The sequence below is a fragment of the Coptis chinensis genome, chromosome 2, assembly GCF_015680905.1.
Source record: "Coptis chinensis isolate HL-2020 chromosome 2, ASM1568090v1, whole genome shotgun sequence".
NCBI classification, from domain to species: Eukaryota; Viridiplantae; Streptophyta; class Magnoliopsida; order Ranunculales; family Ranunculaceae; genus Coptis; species Coptis chinensis.
The window spans coordinates 1,462,703-1,485,121 of record NC_141457.1 but is presented as its reverse complement, the minus strand read 5'-3'; the positions used below and the strand labels follow the sequence as shown (position 1 = coordinate 1,485,121).

Here is a 22,419-nt window from a genome sequence, read left to right as displayed (position 1 = left end):
GCTTTGAGCTTGAGTCGAGAACTCAAGAGCCGAAACTAGTAATGAGTTAAGCACAATCATAGGTCCCATTTCAACTCTCTCATTCCTTTCCTTTGTTGTTCATACTCAGTGTTTATAGTCCACTAGGAGTATGAACACTGAATGTTCATACTCTTGTTGGACTATGAACATTCAGTATTCATACTCTTAGTGGACTATGAACATTGAATGTTCATACTCTTGTTGGACTATGAACATTCAGTGTTCATACTCCTAGTGGACTATGAACACTGAATGTTTATACTCTTAGTTTTTCAGTCCTTCTCAGTTTCACCCACTGAACTTAGGAAAATCATGTGACAATGACAAGTGAAGATGGAAAAGGAATACTCACCGTCTTGGCTGGTTGGTTGAATTCTTGGTAGGACCGTCTCTATCAGATCTTGCACAAAGTCCACATAAATATGAACGAGCCCATCTTCGTGAGGAGCCGAATTGGCAAAGAACTCTATCACCGCGTCGTCAGTCTCTAGTATAATTTTCATGCCCCTAACCAGCCAACAAACAATAACGTTTTCATCAGAGGGACATTCAATAACTTCTCGTATCCAAATGCCTTGCTGCCCATTTTGCTAGTTCATGGGCTTGGCTATTAAGATTCCTAGGAATCCAAAAGAAGTTACAGGGAAAACAACTATCTAGAACACTGATGGTGGCCTTGAAAACCGCTTGCATCCTCCAGTTAGCTTTCTCTGGGTTTTGTAATCGGATGTGGCCCTCTAGAGATCCGGATCGTGTTCTCGGATGTGGCCCTCTAGACATCCGACTCGTGTTCTCGGATGTGGCCCTCTAGATATCGAACTGCCGTGTTGGTGCCAATCCCACGACAATTCCGGGCCATCATTAAAACAGAGGCGGCTGTTGAGGAATAGCCATAGTAAAAGTCCCCCCACTTTTCACTCTTCGGCTACCTTCTCCTAGCTTTCCGAGAATCTTGGCTTGGGGTAAATCCTTAGTGCACTGGAACGTATCAGATTCGCAGTCCTCCCATGGTTCGTCCTCCTCAGACTCCCCCTCTTGATTCATCAAGGTATCAGGATCATCCACCACTACCTTCCCTTTAGCCTTTTTTGCATTCGCTTTGTCCTCCTCCGGTTCTCACTATTACTCTCCTCATCACTTGTGAGAAGATCGAGGAAGTAACCATTTTTACCTTTGTTTCTTGAAAAGATCCTATTTTTACTGCGGAAAGCTAAGCTTTTTAAAATTCGCTCATCCTTTCCATAGTCCACCACCGAGATTTTGTCATCTTCCGTTGCATTCTCTCTTTTCACCCTAGTTTCCAGAAGAGCGCGCCTGATCGCTATTTCATTATTTCTCCGCTTCCATCTCGTATTTTCTTCAATTTGATTACCATCACCCAGAGGGAAAGCGCATTGGAGATCCTTGATTTCCAAATTTCTCACCATGATTCTTTGAAAATCAAGATCAAAGCTCATAAACGAAGTGAATTTTCTCTTTTCTGGTTCAGGATAATATAAAGAAACGCACTGTTGGTGCATTGAAAATGGAACAAAATGACTTGAGATGAGTGCCTAGCTATCTTTTCTTTTTTGGGATTGCTGCTCTTTTTGTTCATTCAAGATCCTTAATGTTGTTAAACTGCGTAAGTTATTAGAGGAGGTTATAAAGCGGATGCAACAAATTTTGCTTGTAATTGTTGTTGGGCAGAGATATGTCAGTGGAGTATGACACTGCTTCTGACATATGTGGAAATTATATCACGCATCGCTCGTTCGTACTATGGAGCCGAACGGAGAACAAAATTGTTGTGCTCTGTTGATATTTCATTCGAAGTGTCCAAAAGTTTGCACTTGATCTTAGTCCAGCAAATGAAGATTAAAAATTTCGAAATACAAACAAAAGAGGATAAACAAATTTGGTTACAGATTAATTGTCAGGGATCATATAGCCTAGGTATAATTGTTTGAACCACTCACCGTTTTGATCAGATACATCATACATGTTACTCTTCCATTTAACTACCGTATAAACCGTTGCCAGTGTGGATCACATATGTTGAAATTCTTCTGTTTGGCGCTAGAGAGTCGAACAGAGCCAAATGTGAGATTCGAGTTTGGGGTATGACACTGTTGGTGCCATACACGTACCAATGTGTCTGTTCGGCATGCAGTAGAGTTTCGACTATGAAAAAGTCAATGTATTATGTCACAGGGAGTGACATAACTTTGACGTATGACATAAATTATGTTATAGTCCTGCACTGCCGCAAAATATGACGATATATGCCAGTTTTTTAACAAACCGATATCGATATTTTACGAATTATTGCCTCGTATGGCCATAGTTCATGACTATGAACATTGATTGTTCATAGTACGTACAGTATGGACTATGAACACTCGTACAGTATGGCTCATAGCTATGAACAATGAGTGTTCATAGCTTACCGAACTAAGAACAATCACTATTCATAGTCCATTTGGAATATGAACAAAGAATATTCTGTCTCTCTCTCTCTCTTCCTCTCCCTCTCAACCAAACCCTAACTCTCTCTCTCTCCCCACCCACAAACCCATCTCTCCCTCTCTTCTCCACCTCCGCTCACGCCCCCACTGCTTGCAGTTATCTAGTGTAATGTAATATGGTAATGTGTTTTGTTTCAGAATCTATGGTTGCGGTTCATCTACCTTTGGAGTATTTGGTTTGAAAATATTGAGATGGAAGCTGAAGGGAATTCTTCTTCATCCAGTTCCACTGCTGCCAACAAGAAGTTAATGAATGTGAACAATGAAGACAGAATCAGTGGTTTATACGAACCACTTATTCATCACATCCTCTCTTTCATGGACATGAAAGAAGTTCTCAAAACATACCTTCTTTCCAAAAGATGGACAAACCTATGGCGATCAGTCCAAACTCTTAAGTTTCATGAAAATTCCTGGACGAATCGTTGGAATCGATGTAATTTGGGATTGAAGAAGAACAAGGTGACTAAGTTCAAGTGTTTTGTAGACACAGTTTTATTTCTCCGAGATGGATCTGATTTATATCAAATTCTTTTTTTTCTTTTTCACTCTGGATTATTGTCCTTATTTAATTTTTGAGCCTTAATTTTTAATTTTTTTGGTAGATTTACCGTTATTAGCCTTATTTTTTTGGGCCGCGGTATTGACACCCCCATAAATGGGACTAACACCCCTTTGACCAATTCAACGGTACTAGCACCGCTCCATTAAATACACAAAAAACACTAACGGAAAGCACTTGCCACAGGATCGCACAATCCACGGCATTGGTTTGCCGCGAGATTCCATATACCACGGAAGGTGGATGCCGTGGGTCTTTTAATTTTTTTTTTAATAGCCACCATAAAAAAAAGTTAGTTGCCGTGAGATGATTTTGTTTACTAAAATGGAGTCTTTACGTGCGTTAATTATCAAAACTCTTCTTCATTAATTTGATCACAAAATTTTCTTATAGCATATGAAAATATTTGCCGCGAGATAGCAAAATTATGGCTCGATTGTATTTTTTTTTTTGTCATGGTTTTGGTGTTGTTCTTGGAGTGTATAAAGAAATTTTAAAGAAGAAAATGAGGTATCCATATGTCGTGTGTGTTCAATACGCAAAATTTGAAGTGAAAAAAAAAACAAAAAACACAAAAAATATATGCCGCGGCAACTGCCTGCCGTGGGATATGCGATCTCGCGGCAACCCGATGCCGTGGATTATGCGATCTCATGGCATTTGCCCTGCCGTGGGGATATGAGATCTCGGCAAGCGCGCTGCCGTAAAACTATGGACATGTGGGGTGTAAAAGGACATATAATGAATAACCATTATTGTTTTACTTTTTGTCAAAGGGGTGCTAGTCTCATTTATCAGGGTGCCAATACCGCGCCCCTATTTTTTTCCTTTGGTTGAAAAGTGAACACGCAAAAGGCTTCTAACAAGTCAAAAAACCCTCAACTGCCCAAACACTACCTCGAGACAATCAAAACGTTTCGTGTTCCCAAAACCTAAATCATTACACGCCCACAAATCGCCGTAACTTTGGGCCCACAAATCCAGCCCAAACAGTTCGCGCACATTCCCCAAAACCTTATTTCAAAACAAAACAGCTGTCAGACACGTGCTTTCAAATCTTTACTTTTTAAACCGTTCTTTCCACATGCAACATATGTCCACATGCACCCTAGATTTACCCAAAAATAAAGGGGGATGTGTAAGTATCCTCCGTTCTACACTACAGAGCACGTGTCCATAAGGCAGGACGTCTTACTTCAGCTCGTCCCACCACATCAGATCATACCAACGATCCAACACCTAGGTCGTTACTAACAACTGTTACAGCCATTTATGGAAAGATATTAACTAGCGCAATCCTGGAACTCAGTCAACGCAACAATCAAGGAGACATTTACTTTGTAACATCAGAGTAATGGTGAATCATCAAGATAACATACAAGGTGGATCTACAATCCATAACGGTTCAAGCACACATCTATAAATAAAGAGAGATGAACTACGTAAGGCTTGATTCAAGTTTACCCCGAGAAACTTGATACGTAGGCAACTCTTATCCCAAGAAGAGTGCAACCATTCCCTATCCAACAAATCATCAGGTCGTAGTCCCAAAATAACCAACATCTACAATACTAATTCCCCACGAGCTACTAGATCGCTCCATAACAGATCGTATCACTACGCAGATCGGTCTATGCCATGACTCATCCTATCTTCTAGAGGCAATCACTTCTGCAAGCTACTAACCACAGCTACTGGTTCCCATCATTACAGCATGTCTATCAACACAGTCCTCACACGCCTTCTCAATCTCCACCCTACATTTTTTCGGGAGATCGAATTTGTAGACATACATGAAAAAGCTGTCCCGTGGACAATATAATATACTTGGTCCACCTAAACACTTAGTCCACGTCAGGCTTGTCGCTTGTGGTCCACTTTACTTAAAATTAGGTTAAATCCATCTCGTGAATTTTGGTAATTTTGGTAATTTTGATATAACTGTCGCCAGACACAGTGCGATTTTAGAGCCAACGGTGATTAAAAGCAACAATCAAAGGTACAATCCTTTCTTTTACTCCTCTTCAAAATTCTGAGTTTGTGATGTCCTATATGGTTTTAATTCCCTTTCAGTTTTATGGTTATCATCAATTAATACTAAAGTTTCGCCAATTAATTACAGATTTTCCAATGAATTTTTTTTCACTCTCATTATTTGTATGAGAATTTTAGAATGAAAAATTTCCCTTGCAAAGAAGTGGGTCGTGATTTTTTTTTATTTATTTCACCACTATTTGATGTTTGAATATTGAATGATTTGTTCCATCTATTTTATTTTTCTATACGTATTTGTTTTTATATTGTGGGTCATGTCTTATTCATAAGTTTGATGTTATTTCCAATCTGTTTATGATGATTTGTTTTTTTTTCTTTGTGTGTTAGAAAATTATATATTAGTTGGAGCAATTTTAGAAGCTCCCTAGGACATGTTTGATTATAAGCCTAAGAGGTGAATTCTATTTACCATCCTATGTTCCTGAACTTTTGATTACATACTGTTTGGTGACATGTAAACAGTTTTACATTCATTCATCTTGTTGGACTTTCAAAAATTCGTCGTTACAGTGACATCTCTCCCTCTCTCTTCTCCACCCTCCGCTTACGCCCCCCACTGCTTAGCAGTTATCTAGTATAACCCCCCCCTTCTGCCAAGATCGTTCACTCCGCTCACTCGATTATTATTATTACTTTATAATAATTATTATCATTATCAAGTGAGTGGAGCGAACGATCTTGGCCCGGGTGGGGGTAAGGTGGCCCAAAACGTTATTTGGTTGGTTTTTGTCTGTCCTCATCTTCTCCTATTCGTCCCTCTCCCTCTCCGCTCATGCCCCACTGCTATGCAGTTTACTAGTCAAGTGAGGCAGACCGAATGATCATGGCCGACAGGGGGGGTATGTGGCCCAAAAAGTATTTTGGTTGGTTTCTGTCTGTCCTCATCCTCGAGCAATTTCTCCTTCTCAACCAAACCCAACTCTCTCTCTCCCCACCACAAACCCATCTCTCCCTCTATCTTCTCTACCTCCGCTCACGCCCCTACTGCTTGCAGTTATCTAGTGTAATATGATAATGTGTTTTGTTATCTATGGTTGCAGTTCATCTACCATTGGAGGATTTGGTTTGAAAATATTGAGATGGAAGCTGAAGGGAATTCTTCTTCATCCAGTTCCACTGTTGCCAACAAGAAGTTAATGAATATGAATAATGAAGACAGAATCAGTGGCTTACACGAACCACTTATTCATCACATCCTCTCTTTCATGGACATGAAAGAAGTTCTCCAAACAAGCCTTCTTTCCAAAAGATGGACAAAACCTATGGCGATCAGTCCGAACTCTTAAGTTTCATGAACATTCCTGGACGAATCGTTGTAATCGTTGGAATGGACGTAATCCCAAACTGAAGAAGAACAGGTTGACTAAGTTCAAGTTTTTTGTAGACACGGTTTTATTTCTCCAAGATGGATCTGATATAGACAAGTTCGATCTGTTTTTTGTCTCTGCCGAATATGCTGATTCCAGACTGATTGATAGATGGGTTACTTATGCTAAAAAACGACAAGTTCAAGTGCTTAGACTTGGTGGTGTATCTATTCTGTCTTTAGAAACACTCTATTTTTCTGGCCGAGTTAAAACTTTGGAATTATTTGGGATTTTGCTTCCGAGCAATAGTCATAGGGATTTAGTTTTGGACTTGCCAATTGTGGAAAGTGTTATTATTGAATATTGTGGCCATATTACGGTTAAAAGGCTTGCAATATCTGGTTCTAAACTTAAGTACTTGCAGCTGGAGAATATTTATGAAGGATATAATTATAATACCTTGATTAAGATATATCTCATGCTGATCTTGCATCACTCAAATGCATTGGCTATACCTACAAAAACTATACCTTGGAGAATCTTTCAGCTCTAGTTACTGCTGAGATTGAGACATATGTGTATTACATGGTAACCCGCAATATTTCATTTGGTAGATGTTTGAGTAGCATCCTAAAAGGAATCACTAATGCAAAGTCGCTTACTCTATCAGGACATGGCTTTCAAGTATGTTTTCTTTCATCTTTCTTTATTGTGAAAATGGCTTCGGCTAGCATTGTGTACTTTTTTTTTATTAGTGAGAACGGTTCTTATTTCAATTGTATAAAGCTTTCAGAACATGATTTCTTTTCTTTTTTATTTTTGGTCAAGAAGTTTGGAACACAGTAATTTGAACTAACACTGTTTTAAATAAGTATGTCGGGTGACATAACAGATTTGTTGACTACAAACTTAAATGCCAATTTAGACAATCTCTATACTCAGAGGTACCTTTCTCTGAGGAATACCCCTCTACTGATTAAAGCTATGGTGTTGAATTCCAATGGTTTGTAACTTTGCTAGGTTGTAAATGGTTGATATATAGATGCTCTCCTCGAACAATTCAGTTGTAGCATATGGGAAAAACACCTTTTGTCAAGCACTTCCTCACTATCAAAATTTTACCTGTGAAGTAGTTGTTTCTAGATTGCTCTCTTTTCCATTGTCAGGCTTTTGAAGAATTTCCGAATATGTTGGAAGGGGTGCCAGTTTTAGTCCAAAGTTTGAACTATCTGAAGCTTACAGAATGGTGTGACAAATCTTACATCTATTCATTGGCAAAACTGTTAGAGGTTTTCCCACTTTTAGAAACTCTTGTCTTGGAAAGAACCGAAGCATTGATCGATTACTATGTCATATTTCAGTTTTTTTCAACTCTTATCTTGTAGTTATACAGTTACAGCTTAAAGTCACCAACTACTAAGTTCATCAAACGCAGCAGAATAATATATAACAAATCAACAACTAGGGTTTCAACTCAATTTAATATTCACTATCAAGATCTTTCAAAAATAATAATTTTTTTTTTCTAATAACCCATTGAGGCATTGACAAAGAAGGCTACAAAACCTATATATAATAATACTACCCCTTAATAACTAGAACTCTAAACCACTCTAACTGGGGTTTTATTATACAGGCCAACATTTCTACTTAAAATATAAACAAATAAATAAAAGTCTCACTAGGGATGCCTATTACATCTGTTCTGTTTGCCTCTTTTGTATATGTTGCTAATTATTGGAACAAGGGGAAAAAAGTAGTAACAGTAGAAAAATAAAAGAAACAAATTGTAGAAACACAAATTGTACTGTTGCTTTACTAATTGTTTTTATCAGAGAATTATCGGGCCTGAAGATGAGAGAGGAGATTGGGATGCAGAGTTATCATTTACTTGCAAGCTTCGTCAACTGAAGTGCATTGAGATGCAAAATTTTGAAGGGTCTGAAAACGAATTCAAGTTTCTCGAGTTTTTACTAAAAAGTGCTTTGGTGTTGAAGAAAGTTGGCATTGCCTTGACTATTAAATTGAGTGGCAAGGAGAAGGAGCTGGCCGAACTTAATAAGAAGATACAGTCATTGCAAAATTCATTTTCAGAGGTTACCATATTGCTAAATTTGAAGACGGTGCTCTGATCTCAAAACACTAGGTATGCTTATAGGTTTTCTATGATTAGTAGATTCCTTTATATATTTGATGGCAAGGCTTTATAATCTCAACAAGTATTACCTGGTAATGTTGTTTCAAGTAGACTATCGTATCTTTCTTGGACTCATTTTGTTCATTCTCTGCTTTTCCGTCTTCCAGTGAATTGCTTGTACAGTTTTCTACATTAAAAGACAAGAAAAACCTTTGTTATTTTCTTACAAATTATATTATTTAGAACAGTATCCTTTGAAGTGTAAAATTTGAATGCTGTTTTTGAATATGATATGAATTTTTCGTAAGAACTGGAACTTTTGGAGGGACTGGCATTTGTGAAAATGGAAGCAAGATTGAATTGGTTTAAAAGCCTACCTGAGCCATCTCAAATGATTGGCTATGTGCATTGCAAGAGTGTGAACATTCTATGTTCATAGTCTACTAGGAGTATGAACACTGAATGTTCATAGTCCAACAAGAGTATGAACATTCAATGTTCATAGTCCACTAAAAGTATGAACACTGAATGTTCATAGTCCAACAAGAGTATGAACATTCAGTGTTCATAATCCTAGTGGACTATGAACACTGAGTATGAACAACAAAGGAAAGGAAGGAGAGAGAAGAAATGGGACCCATGATTGTCCTTAACTCATTACTAGATTCGGCTCTTGAGTTCTAGACTCAAGCTCAAAGCCATTTTCCTTTTGAACAAAGTACATGGCTGTCCACCTAAGCAAAAAACTGGCCATTAGATTAATTGATCCGACACGCTATTTAGAGTACGAAAGTGAGTAAATTGTGGTGAGTAAACCGATCCCTTCCCTATATCTATATTTCTTCGGTCATTTGAGAGTCAGTTGACTGTGAATTTGTTCTTTACTTAAATAGTTCAATTTGTTATTTCGGTATATTCCCGACATCTGATATATTTGACAATATAGCTAAAGACAATATAGTGTTCTTAATTGTATTTTATTGTTTTTCACATATACTGATGTTCTGAGGCATCCAGCTCCATTGCCTAATTCCACAATTGTCAAGGAAACACAAGCAGGTGCAACGACAGTGCAAGGGGCATCAGATTTTCAGCAAGAAGGACCCTCGCAAAGAACTACAAAGAGATGTAGTTGGCGTTGGCAAACAAAAAAGAAGGAGAATAAGCGGAAGCTTGGTGTTGAAGAGTCAAATTCCACTCCTAAAGTTGCCAGGATTACAAGATCGATGAAGCGTCTGGAAGGCTGACATTTGTGGAGTTTTACGCCAAAGCAATGTTACATTGGCGTAGTGTTTCTATTCATAAACAGACGAGTGTTTCTCTTCATCAAGTATTTTGGCAATGTAAATAATCAGGTGACAAAGTTACAATATGAGTTTGAAGTAGCCGATGCAAATCCAGAAGATTGTAAGCTTCTTCAAGACTTGGAAACTAAAGAAAGATGTTTAATTAATGCAGAATCAAATAGATTCCATGGCAACTATGTCCCAATCGAAATTCAATTCTGTTACTATTGAGACATCTGCACAGCCTAAGCCATGAAAATCCATGAAAACCTATAATCAATCAATCAATTAGTATATGGCATTTACGTTAACTTAATGCAAAATCCGCGGCAATCAATCCTCCCTACATCAATTGTACCAGTCATTTACCAAAAAACCAAACCTAACAGAGACTCGACTGTACAGAAATGAAAAGTAGCCTTGATTGCATACATACAATTGGACTATGAACAATGATTGTTCATATCACAATTGGACTATGAACAGTGATTGTTCATAGTTCGGTAGCTATAAACACTCATTGTTCATAGCTTAATGAAATAGCCTAGTCAATGTATGCATGAATGAATCGAGATAACAATCCTTTAGGGTTCTTGAGCAAAGAATATTCATAGCTCATGACTATGAACATTGATTGTTCATAGTACGTACAATATGGACTATGAGCTATGAACAGTGAGTGCTCATAGTCCATATTGTACGTACTATGAACAATCAATGTTCATAGTCATGAGCTATGAATATTCTTTGCTCAAGAACCCTAAAGGATTGTTATCTCGATTCATTCATGCATACATTAGGCTATTTCATTAAGGACTATTATTTGATTAGCACTGCTAAAAAGTAAAAACTAAGAAAATTGCATTCATATGTTTATATGTTTATTCATTACAGGGATTTGGCACTCATATCTTGATTCATTCATGCATACATTACTTTTAAGACACATTTTTGCAAAGTCTGATAGTGCCATCTTTATGGTAACCGTTGAGTCAAATTTTTCAGTCTTTTGTCTTGCCTCCCTCATTGCATCAGACAGCCACTCAAAACTTAAACATAGTGAGCATTTTAAGTACTTCCTCCCAGTGTTCAACCCATATTGAGTAGTCTTGAGTGACCTCTCTCCACCACACATCTTGTTATTGCAGACACAATTGTTCCATGGGCATTGTATCTTCCAGTGGCTTGTATCTCCCCACTTGTGACATCCATTTGTTGAATCATTTTTAACATCTAAAATAGCCTCATCAAGGCATTTTAATCCACTTTGACAGTTCCCATATAGGCACTTTAGATACTTTCTATCGGGATTTCTTGATGTTAGAGAGAGCTACAACTTAAGAAACCCATCACATTTAGGATCTTTGCAGGGGGTTTACACCCAAGGACATCTATAAGTTGGATGTCCTACTTCATCGCAAATTTGGCACTGAATCAGGAAAAATATATAATTTCAAGAGAATTTTAGATACCCCCTTAAATCACCGAAATCATTTGAAAAATCCCCCTGTTGCAGAAAAACGAAAAAGATGACAATATTGAAAATGTTGAACTTACCAACATTAGTTGAAGAAGAAGACATCAGTTTCTGATTTTTTTTTTTTTTTTAGTTTTCACTCACTTTTAAGGCTCCACTTTTAAAGGTTAAATTTGAAGCAATTGCTGACAAAGATGACTGCAACGACTCTCCAACGGTTACTCAATGACAACCGTTAGATTAATCTCATAGTGATAAAGGTGAGTTAGTTGCACGTGGACTAGTGAAGCCACGTTGGAAGATGCAAAACTAGGTTAAAGGGAAATAACATCTAACACCAACACTCAAACAACATCTAACACTAACACTCGAACAAAAAAGTATTACAAAACAAAGTGCTTCATTTACTGCGACAACATCTAACAAAGTACTTAATCAGACAAGTACTTCAACAACATCTAACACTCAAACGAAAAAGGGAAACAAAAATTACAACAGTATATAAGAATAAAAATGATTCGCCAATTTTCACAATCCAGGGTCTGAAGGAGCATGCAAACAAGAATTGATGAGTTGCAGATAATGTGGCCAAGATGGATCGCTCTCCGTAAGAGCTTGCTGGCCAAAAGGATGTTGCTCAATGTACTTTTGGACATTTTGACTTGTCGCTAATCCTTCCAAATACATCCTAATATCACCCCCAGGTCCTAAGGAATTATCGTTTTCATTCTGAAAATCATTATGAAGTCGGAATATGGCGTGTGTGTGCGGAATTAAACAATGCTTTATACGGAGAATCACCCAACATCAACGTGTTTGATTCATTATACTCTCCTCTCCCAAGGAAGATTTGGGTCGTTCTTATCCCAAAGTTTGACCCAGTTCTTTTAACATAACAGATTGTCAATGTTTTTCAGCAGTGTGCAACTTCGGTGGTAGTGCAATGGGATTGGTCCCAACAAAATGCCAACTGGTACCTTCTTTTCGGGCATAATGAAATCGAAAGCAGACGGACCAAATCAAGTTTTTCCTTGATGACCATACACCCACATAGAACCTTTCAAAACAAAACTTCAGAAAATCATCACAGAATGGCCTCCTTATAATTGCCTTTCCTGAAATGAATGTGTCGGCTTCGAATCCGAGTGGTAGGTCGAGCTTGTTAGCTACGTGAACAAGCACACCATTGAGATCAAGAATGAGAAGTATTCGGTTTGGTTTACTCATTGGTGGTCTATGAATGACCACGCCTTCTTTACGCAGAGATTGGACGTCTTCCTTTTTGCTGAGAAACTATCTCTCTGTAATTCCACAATCTAGAAGGTCCTTCGCTATTGTCATCCTAATATGGGCAGCGTCCCTTCCAAATTGGACGTGTGCACCCCACAGCAACTGATCTGCATAAGCTAGTACAAAAACACCGCAATTCCATGAATCATGTTGTTTAGCGCAGTCAGTAAGAATAATTTCCCACTGTCTCTGCAATTGTGACCAATGTATGCACTGAGGATCATGTACTAACAACCCATAAGGTAGCACTGCACCTATCATCTTCAAAGTTGGTAGAGTGTCGAACATTACTGATTCTAAGGAATCATACAGAAGACACTTCCAAGTAGAAAAGTCAAAAACAGCAAGAACCCAGTGTTTGTTCATTCCCACACTCAAAGCCATCATTACTCCTTTAGATTTCGTTGCGTGGGGTACATCACTTTTTTCTGAAACCATATCTCTGAAGAGCATGGTCAGGCTCCATGGCATTAGGGACGCAGTTTCTGAAATCTTTTGCTATGTAGTCAGACTTCCATCATTTAACTTGCCCTATAGGGTTCCATATAAGGTAAGTAGGGAAACCTGTATAACTCGAAAATTCCAATTGTTAAGTAATACAGTTGCTAAAAATATGAGAATGAGGTGGAGAGTGACATAACTAAACGGAATGAGCGTGTCCGCAATAATAGTGTACTTTCCTGAATCCTGACTTTTACCGAGATTGCCCCTCCTTCAGCTGCCACCTTCTGAGTAATTCCATGTAGATGGAGACAACCTTAAAGGGAAATTAAAAAAAAAAAAAAAAAAGGAAACAGTGGTAAAATAGAGGAAGAGGGTGACTAACCGGTAAGAGAATCAACAACATATATATTTTGCAAAGCAAAGATAAACCTCATCGTTCACCCATCCTTGGTGCTTGAGAAAGGAGAAGCTTCTCGATTTAGTTCTAAATCATGTCCATAGCGCCGACTATGACGGTGGATGCAACAGCCCTGACCCTTTCATCTTCCTCATACTGGCTCCAGTAATGTGCAGTCAGTTCTCCAGACGTTGTTTATCGCGGTCACTAGGCAATTCATTCACTGTGGGTATTGAGTAGTTCCTCCCTACTAATGGAATTTCATCAAATTTTGCATGAATTTTGTCTTCGCAAATGGTATATATTGCTTCTTCAAGGTTAGAAAATTTGTTCCACTGCCTACTTTTCGAAGTATACCATTGCTTCCCCTGCAGAAATCGGTCGTCGAAACATCACATATTAAAGGCGAATGGATGGAAAAATAACTCCCGCAGCAAATTTTATACCGAGATTGGCAAACCGTAGATTACAATGTTTAATGACGCGTACTCGCAATGTTAACTCTTGCAAAATACTTGTAACTTAAGATAAAGGTGTTTGAACAATGCACAAACCACTTTTCCATCAGTTGTGTTAACGTCCAAATCTTCTTCAATGGTTGTATCCTCAATTTCAAAATTTGTTGCATCTGCGGGTGGGTGTACAATATCGTCCGGATTCTGTAAGAGCATATTCATGCCATCTGCCAATGTCATTAAGTCGAGCTCCCCATGGTACTCAGCAAGTGCGGGAGTGTTGGTTGCCCCATTTTTTTGCAAACACACGCTGATTGCATAACTCTTTCTCAAAATTTTCATTCCTCAAAGAGTCCAGTATTTCAGGGTCAAAACTTGCTGCATCTTCGGGTGGGTGTACAATATCGGCCGGATATTGTAATAGCATATTCACACCATTTCCCAAAGTCATGAAGTCATGTTCCACTACATTGTCGACCACATCTAGAAGTTCCCAATGGTACTCAGCAAGTGCGAGAGTGTTGGCCGCTCCATCATTTGCAAATAGCAGAGGATCGTATGTACTATTAATTTCATTGACTGTTTGCATAACCGTGAACTGTGCCTCTGCCACAATCGCGTCAGATTTTTCAAGAGCCTTTTCCGAAAAGTAAAAAGGCCCTAGCGGTTCACGACTGTTCCCCCCAATCCGCTCGCTACAATATTGATTCTCCCACTACTTGCTTATTGGAATAGACTTTTCTTTGGGACTGTTCTTAGTTGAAGGTTTGTTGTGGTTTTTGGTTGGTGGTCTTGTCTGTTTTCCGCTCTTAGTTGATTTATTCTCACATTATGTTATTGCCCTCCTCTTTGGAGGCTGAACAAAATCATTATCACTACTATTCTCACCATCACCCCTTCTTTTAGCACAAGGCCCGCTTCCTTCAATTAACTACAAATATGAAAGTACATATAAATTTACCAAGACACTATATCTGCTTCCAAAAAAAACATTTAAGGGATGGGCTGGAGTACAAGAGTACTTAATTAATTACCAATGGTTGTTGATCTTCTACAGAACATTTTCTTCTTTTTGCACGACGTTCCAGTAATTCCTGCATGGGCTGAATCCAAGGGAAAATTTTATAGGGTGTGGGTAAATGGCTTTTCCAATTGAACCTGAAAGTGCTTCTCCATATCTGTATGTAGAGCCTCAACACCACCACGAATGCCTTCAAACGTCAGATACCCCCAAGGGAATTTGTCAAACTTCTTCAAATCAGCTGCAATATCAATATGTTTGACATCAACACCCTTCGAACCGCTTGGCAAGAGGAAATCCCCGAGCACAAACAAACGGTTAAGTCGGTGGATGTCGTCACAGGTGTTCGGATCGCTACGTACAGAAACTCTCTTAGATTTTTTCCTTGCTGCCGCAAACTCGGTCAGCATAACGGCACCAAGCGGAGTCGAGCATCTTCCCTCCGGCTGAAAATACCTTAGACGAAAATTAGAAGGGTCAAACACGTCCATTTTGTAAAACCACTGAGGTGGTGGCTCTATGGATAGACCGGTAAGGAGGGCCACATCGGAAGGATTGAAAGTCAAATATCGGTTTCCTATGTTGAAAGTCATTGGCAAAATCTTCTTTTCCAAAACCTCAACAATCAAATTTGGGTGGGTAACCAAATGAGTTTTCTCACCGCCTTCCACATCAACCGAACTCATATCAAGGAGAAAACCAAATGGAGACTTTTTGAAATGTTCGGTTTCATCGTTGTCGAATGTGGAAAACAGTTGCTCTTCCAGCATTTTTGGAGAACATCGACAAGTAACTTTGATGTTTCTTCGCGGAGGAAATTTCGGCTTTTCCTTTTTCTTCGAAACAACCTTCTTCTTCACCTCCTTCTCTTTCTCCACATAGTTCCAATTAGGCACTACTTTCTTCTTGCCCCCACCCTTTTTCATTCTACACAAGAAAATTAAATTTTCAATTTCGAACATTGTAACCTAAATATGAAAGTAGTAAAATTAAAAGTAGTAACGGAATACTCTGTTTCGAATATTCGAGTCAATTACAAATTTTCAACTATAGAAATTAGGGTACAATTAAGGAAAACAAATATGGTCAAATTAACCGATATAGTTCAGTAAAGTTCATACCTTTAAGGAAAAACCAAATCACGTTGTTCCAAAATTTAAATCCGATTTAAACGACAGAAATTTGGGTTGAAAAGTTGACTTCAATGTTAAGCTTTCGAGAGAGAACTTACGAAAAGACAGATAGAGAGAGGAACAGAAACTTTCCTACTTCTTGTTTGCCCCCAAAAACTAAAGGAAAGGAACTAAATATTTGGGATTGCTGAGGTGGTCCCCATGAAACAGGCAAAAACTGAGTCCGAATTTGTTAACCACCAATTATACTGCTAAATTCCATCAGCACTCTCACCAATAAGAGCATTCTCATTATTTTCTAATTAATAATTAAACGCTTATTCAATTTAAAAAGTTTAAAATTAGTCCATTGATAATTGTAAAATGAGTAGTTTACCTACGAAATGAACTACGAATCCAAAACGTAAGTAAACTAGAACTTAGTCTTTTACGTAAAGGAATTATCAAAGCTTCTACTCTCAATGCGAATTGCACTAAATGGAGTAAGAAGTTCGTTCCACTCCTAGTTCCCTAGCATGGATTGTTTTCTAAGTCTAACTAGTAAGCTCTTAAGTCAATGAGAGCTTTTCTGAAGGGTGTTATACTCACGATGAAACTAAAATGAGTCTACGTTGAATTTAACTACTGAATACTATGGAAATATGCTTGTTTTGAACCTAGATAAAGGATTAGAGGGAATTGAATCCACCTCGAATCCAACTTAATAACCTAGTATAGATTCTTGTATCTCGATTCTTACGCCTTACGGCAAGAGTTTCGAGTCTAATCCCTAGTGTTCATGGCATTTCTACCGAGTACTAACTAGCATGTGAAAGTCGTCCACCCATTCTCATGGCTAAACACACGACTTTCTAGAGTGGAATAGAATCTACAAACAATTCTACACTAACAACTAAGTTTTCATCAAGGCTTCATCAACCCTCTAATGGAGGTTTTAGCCTTGATTCATTAAACTAACATTCCCCATTGAATCTAAACTAAACATAATGAAAAGATTCTAACTTTATGCGATTTCACTAAACAATAATCGAAATCTAATTAATAACTATGAAATGATAACAAACAATAATGGAAATTAGATCTAGAAATCGAAATTGACAAAAGAACAACTATTTTATTATCTAATCAATCAAGAACAATAATTTGAGAGTTTAATCTAAAACAAGAATTGAAATGAAATTAAACTTAATTAATCTAATGAAAACTAGATCTAGAACTAAGGTTTAATGGCTACTTAATCTAATTCTAATCTAGGTCTAACTATCTACCATATGCTACCTCCCCTTAACAAAGACTTAAGCTTTTGTTCTTATACATTCAGATCCAAAATTCGTGCATGGGCTTGGAGCCATGGGTTGGGCCAGAGAATCAGGCCCAAAACCCAATTCTTTTCCAGTCCAAAAAGGCCTCTTCAGCTGCAGTTGACTTCCACAGACTTTTCGTCCACTTCTGCTCCTCTGATTGGGTCAAGGCTTGGACCATTGCAAAGCTCTTTCCGAGCCGGTCGTTTTGACATAAGGTATGCCCAATTCCGAGGTCTGAGTCCAAAGATACGGCTTTCGGAAGTTCTGCTGACTTTTGCTCCTTTATCTCGCTAAAGTGGTACATTTCTGCACATAATGGACTTTGTAACCTGAAATGCATAAAAACGCGTAATCAGTGTTAACTCTTACTTATTATTCACATAATTGGTCTAACAGTATGATTATTAAGGGGTTAAAACTACAGTTTTGGGCTCTTATCAAACCACCCCAAACAGCATTTTGCTTGTCCTCAAGCAAAGATGAGAAATTAGAATAAGTGACCAAAAATGGAGTTCTACCTAATCTCGTTTCGCTGAGTGCGATTGCATTGACCATATGCAACAAGGCCTTAAACCACTAGGAATTCCCTAGTGGACGAGTTATAGCCTCGTGAGAGTTTTCCAGTGAAGGTACTCACAAACTTCATCTATACTACAACGACTAAGAAAATAAAACTATTGTTTCCTTATTCATGCTCAACTATCTATACATCTCTCTAGCAATTGAATAAGAATAACCAAGTCAGAAACCTAAGTTAATATATGCATAATAATCTATCATCTACAATAAACATATACACAAATGAGTAGTACTATAAAATGTTTAGCGGGTTTGTTTTCGAGAACTTCGAATAAGCGTCCTTAAATAGGTTCTCACAATAATAGTCAAGAAACAACACTCTGATTTTTGCACTCAAGTTTAAGCTACTCGAGGTAATGCAGTGGGCACACTTTACCTTACAATCTCAATGACAACAAGGAAGCGGGGTCGATCAAACACATCGCCACTTACTATCACACTAACCTATTCCTAATTGAGCTAGAGGTCTTTATTAGGTGTCAAGGGATTAGGAGATGGTTTAAGAAGGAAGGAAATGGATATTCTAGAGGACAAGTCTGAGATAATAGAGTCTTCATATTATGTAACTAGAGAAAACCTTGTTATTTACTTTTGCTTCTACACTTTGTTTCCATCCCAAGTTTTTTTTTTTTCTTTTCTTGGCTTTTGACTCCTTTTTTATTCTATTTTTTGGAGTTTTTATTTTATTTCTATTTTTCTTTTCTTTGGATGGAAACTTCTTTTCTTTATTTTCTGAAGCAAGTAACAATTTTTGTTTACACGGTTTTTCTTCTTCTTTTCTTCACTCATTCTATTCTCGGACTTATTCTAAATTGGGTAGGTTGATTTATTCTTTTTTTTTTATTTTGTTTTTGTTTTTGTAACAGGGGTAAAGGAATTGTGGTGTATGGAAGGCTAAAGAAAAGGCTCGAGTGGTGACTAGCGGAAAATAATTCATAGGTTTGAATTTCTGGCTATATCGATCCAAAGAGCGCCTAAATTCTCACTTAGGATATGGTTTAGTGATCAAGCAAGTGGACGTGTGATTTCTCTATCCGGATTTTACTTCTCCCTTGTGTCATTTCTCAAATGTTTTAGCTCATATAAGGCTTTAGGCTATATTCTCACAGGATTTGTAGAATAAGTACTCTAGCCTAGATTTCAGAAACTTCTTGCTAACAATCATAGATACTCATGTAATATATTTATAGATAGATGCAAAGATTATTACCTACGTATAAACCTAAGTTTCTAACAATTATTCCGATGCAACAACTATGTGAGACTTCTAGATTGTTAAGAGCATGGAGAAAGAAAACAATACCAATATTCCTAAGTGTATAGCATAAACTTATTTATTTATATTTTTAAATTTTTGAAATTTTAACTAGAAAACAAATGCATATTATATATATCTATATCCTAATGGATGTCTTAATTACACGTGATTCTATGCCCCCCCAAAAGCATGCTTTGTCCTCAAAGCATTTAAATAAAGAGGGTAGGAAAAATACCATTGAAAGCGTGGAAATTCAGAAACATCTGCAAAACAAGGTTAGAACGCACTAATATAGGAAATAAAACGACGCTAACGCTTATAAGAGTTCCACCCATTATGGGGTTAATGAATTAAATTGCTTGGGACATAAGCAGACACTAACAGAAACTAAAACTTACCTCCACTCCCGGACATGCATATTATCTACCCAATAGCATCATGGGTCTTGTATTTCAGCGGGCATGGCAAGTCCAAGAACAATTGCTAGCAAGACCCATAAGCGGTTCCTAGCCTACGTGTGTGATCACCTCGCGAAACCAAGCACCATAAGTAGTGCTTGGGAACAAATCTTTGAAAGACTGTTCTGGTATTATTATAGGAGATGTCATCTCAAAATTACGCTCTGGAATAGCTATGAATGATCTGGAAACTACCCGTAGAAAACTGGAATTTTTTTTTTTTTTTTTTGGTCCATGGAAGTCGGCTGGCGCTCATATAGAGGCGCGATGAGTCGCTCTGAATTTTTAGAATTCCAGTGTTTTAGCTGGTCGCTTCAACTTAGCGCTGGCGCTGGCCTCGAAAGCAAAAATTCGAACAAAAAATATATATACAGTGAAAGCGCGCTCTGTAGAAGTATGTGAAAGCGCTTCGGAGTTGCTGAAATTGAAAAATGAGGCGCAAACGTGGGAGTGAAAGGTGAGTGATGGAAGTTAGGTGTAGTGTGGGTTGTGAGTGTAGAATGAATGAAGTTTATATAAAATCATCTTTGGAATAGATAACACCACCCCCAAACAGTTTGGGAAGGTGGGATCAACATTAACTAATCAATGACAATGAAAATAACGACATTATATTCATATTGTCATTCAAACAACATTTCACTACAAAAGTCAAAATTAACTACGGAATTTAACAACGTAACATCCTATCTACTAAAAATAATAAAAGACAACATCAAAACAACAAACAAGTAGAAATCTAGCTACTCTTCAAGGGGCGAGGTGGGGGTAAGAATAGGAATTTGAGTGATCAAGAATGGAAAAACCAAACACCCATTCCCCCAAACAAATTTTTGAAAACGGGTTTGTAAAAATTTGTTTTAAAACGTGGGTCTTTTTAAAGTCGATTCGAGACTTGCTAGATTACTATTTTTCTATATCTTTAAACTTTTTTACTTTTTATGAATTAGGTTTAATATAAAGGAAAACAATAAGCAGTAAAGACATAATTCACACCATAGAGAAACATGACTCAAAAACCGAGAAAACATGCAAGAGTGGAAAACGTGAATTATGTGAAACGTGGACTTAGGATCCGGTACTTACAGCCACACACTCCATAGGGAGGGCCCGGTTACCTGAATGGTGCACTCAATAATATATTGAAATGAAAGGAAGTGCACCAAACACAGAAATTGAGTCGTTTATAGTCAGATACTCGAGACTTTATCTAAACATATGTATGAACATGTAGTTTATCATATATCAACAACCGAAATAGTTGTGGATCATTCCATAAATAAATATCACAGCAAACATATCCAAACACAATCAAGCACCAAGATTTCCTAGGACACAGCCTAGTGGAATGAAAGCGAAGTCGAATAGACCTATAACATAACCGAGCATGCACCTTAGGTTTCATCTTTGAACGAGAGGGTGTCCTAGTGAATAAGTGTGGAAAAGTGAATGGTTGTGGAAGATATGGTGGATTGGGATAAGTTTTTAGAGGAGAGCATGGAAAAATGAGGATGTGGGTTTAGCACAAAAACTCATTCATGGTGTAGTTAGGGGGGAATTTGTCTTAAGTCTGAAAATGAAGGTGTCAAGTGGTTTATCCTTGGGAAGTATTTGTTTACTAGGTGGATTTAAAAAATCATGAAGCACGGGGAGAAACTAAAGGATCGAAAGTGCAAACTCGAGGTTCCTTTGAAAAGGTGGAGGGTGGGGAATATTGGTGAGGGAAGGTGAATGATTCTCAGCTAGAGCTCTCAAGTCCATATCATCGAAATCTTGATATGTGCAAGACATTCCTCAATAGTTGGGTCAAAAGGATCCTTTGGGATAGAGATGGAAAAATTCATCTTCCGGCCATAGTATCAAGGGATGTATGGTTGTTGGCAAGGGGGACTCGAAGTGGTAAAGAAGCGGTGCAAAAGAGTTCGTGAATTCTTCTTCTATTTCGTCTACTACCAGGGAGTCATTGTTAAAGTCGGAATTTCCGAAGGAAAGGAATTTGTTAATCTGTTTCTCTGGAAACATGTTTTTGAAGTAATCTTGAGCTAAGCTCTCGATCATGCTAACCTCTCCATTTGTAGATGAATCAGGATACTGTGTCCTAGTTTTGAAAACATTTACTTCAACAGAAAGATGGCCAAAGGACAAGGACATCGAACCATCGCGGCAGTTTATGAGCGCGTTGGCAGTAGCCAAGAAGGGACGCCCTAAAATGATAGGTACAGAGTCGTTAGTGAGTTACGCGGTCTAGGACAAACGAAGTTTTGGGTAGTAAAATTTTGGACTTTAACTAGCACGTTTTCAACCACACCCTTAGGATACTTAATAGACCGATCAGCTAATTGCAATGTCATTTTAGTAGGTTGCATCTCCTCTAGACCTATTTGTTTATACAAATAAAATGGGAGTAAGTTAACACTAGCCCCCGTGTCTAATAAATGCGTCGTCGTGTGAGAATCTCCTAAGGTGCATTAGACAAGAGGGACTGTGGTCCTTGTACTTAACAATTCCATTATTTTAGGATAAGCGTTGGGAATTGTTCCGTTAAAAAGGCGTCTTTTGGTATATTGGTCTTACGCCTAGTAGTACACAACTCCTTAAGAAACTTAGCATGGTGTGGTAGCTTTTAATAGCTTCGAGAAAGGGAAGGTTTATAGTTAGATTTTGAAAACGCGTTCCTAATCTCCTCATAATTTGTACATCCCTAGTTAACATGGCTAATTTTTGGGGA

The 22,419-nt window shown here is 37.9% G+C and overlaps 2 protein-coding genes across 2 annotated transcripts; one reads left to right on the top strand and one right to left on the bottom strand.

Moving 5' to 3' along the window:
* Positions 1-6,224: 6,224 nt before the first annotated feature.
* Positions 6,225-8,584, top strand: LOC147514308 (putative FBD-associated F-box protein At1g32375). Its single transcript, XM_086588728.1, has 5 exons — positions 6,225-6,417; positions 6,530-6,853; positions 6,922-7,040; positions 7,619-7,741; positions 8,288-8,584. The coding sequence occupies exons 1-5, from the start codon at positions 6,225-6,227 to the stop codon at positions 8,582-8,584; spliced, it is 1,056 nt and encodes a 351-aa protein (XP_086444854.1).
* Positions 8,585-12,645: 4,061 nt separating this feature from the next.
* Positions 12,646-13,026, bottom strand: LOC147514307 (uncharacterized). The gene has a single exon (XM_086588721.1). It carries the CDS (start codon positions 13,024-13,026, stop codon positions 12,646-12,648), a length of 381 nt encoding a protein of 126 aa, XP_086444847.1.
* Positions 13,027-22,419: the final 9,393 nt, after the last annotated feature.

What these genes read in the sequence shown, in the direction of transcription:
- LOC147514307 (XM_086588721.1), bottom strand. Translation starts at nt 13,026, where the DNA reads ATGGCTTTGAGTGTGGGAATGAACAAACACTGGGTTCTTGCTGTTTTT.
- LOC147514308 (XM_086588728.1), top strand. Translation starts at nt 6,225, where the DNA reads ATGGAAGCTGAAGGGAATTCTTCTTCATCCAGTTCCACTGTTGCCAAC. An exon ending in GACAAAACCTATGGCGATCA is followed by an intron (nt 6,418 to 6,529) that starts GTCCGAACTCTT and finishes AGTTTTTTGTAG; the next exon opens with ACACGGTTTTATTTCTCCAA. An exon ending in AGACATATGTGTATTACATG is followed by an intron (nt 7,041 to 7,618) that starts GTAACCCGCAAT and finishes TTCCATTGTCAG; the next exon opens with GCTTTTGAAGAATTTCCGAA.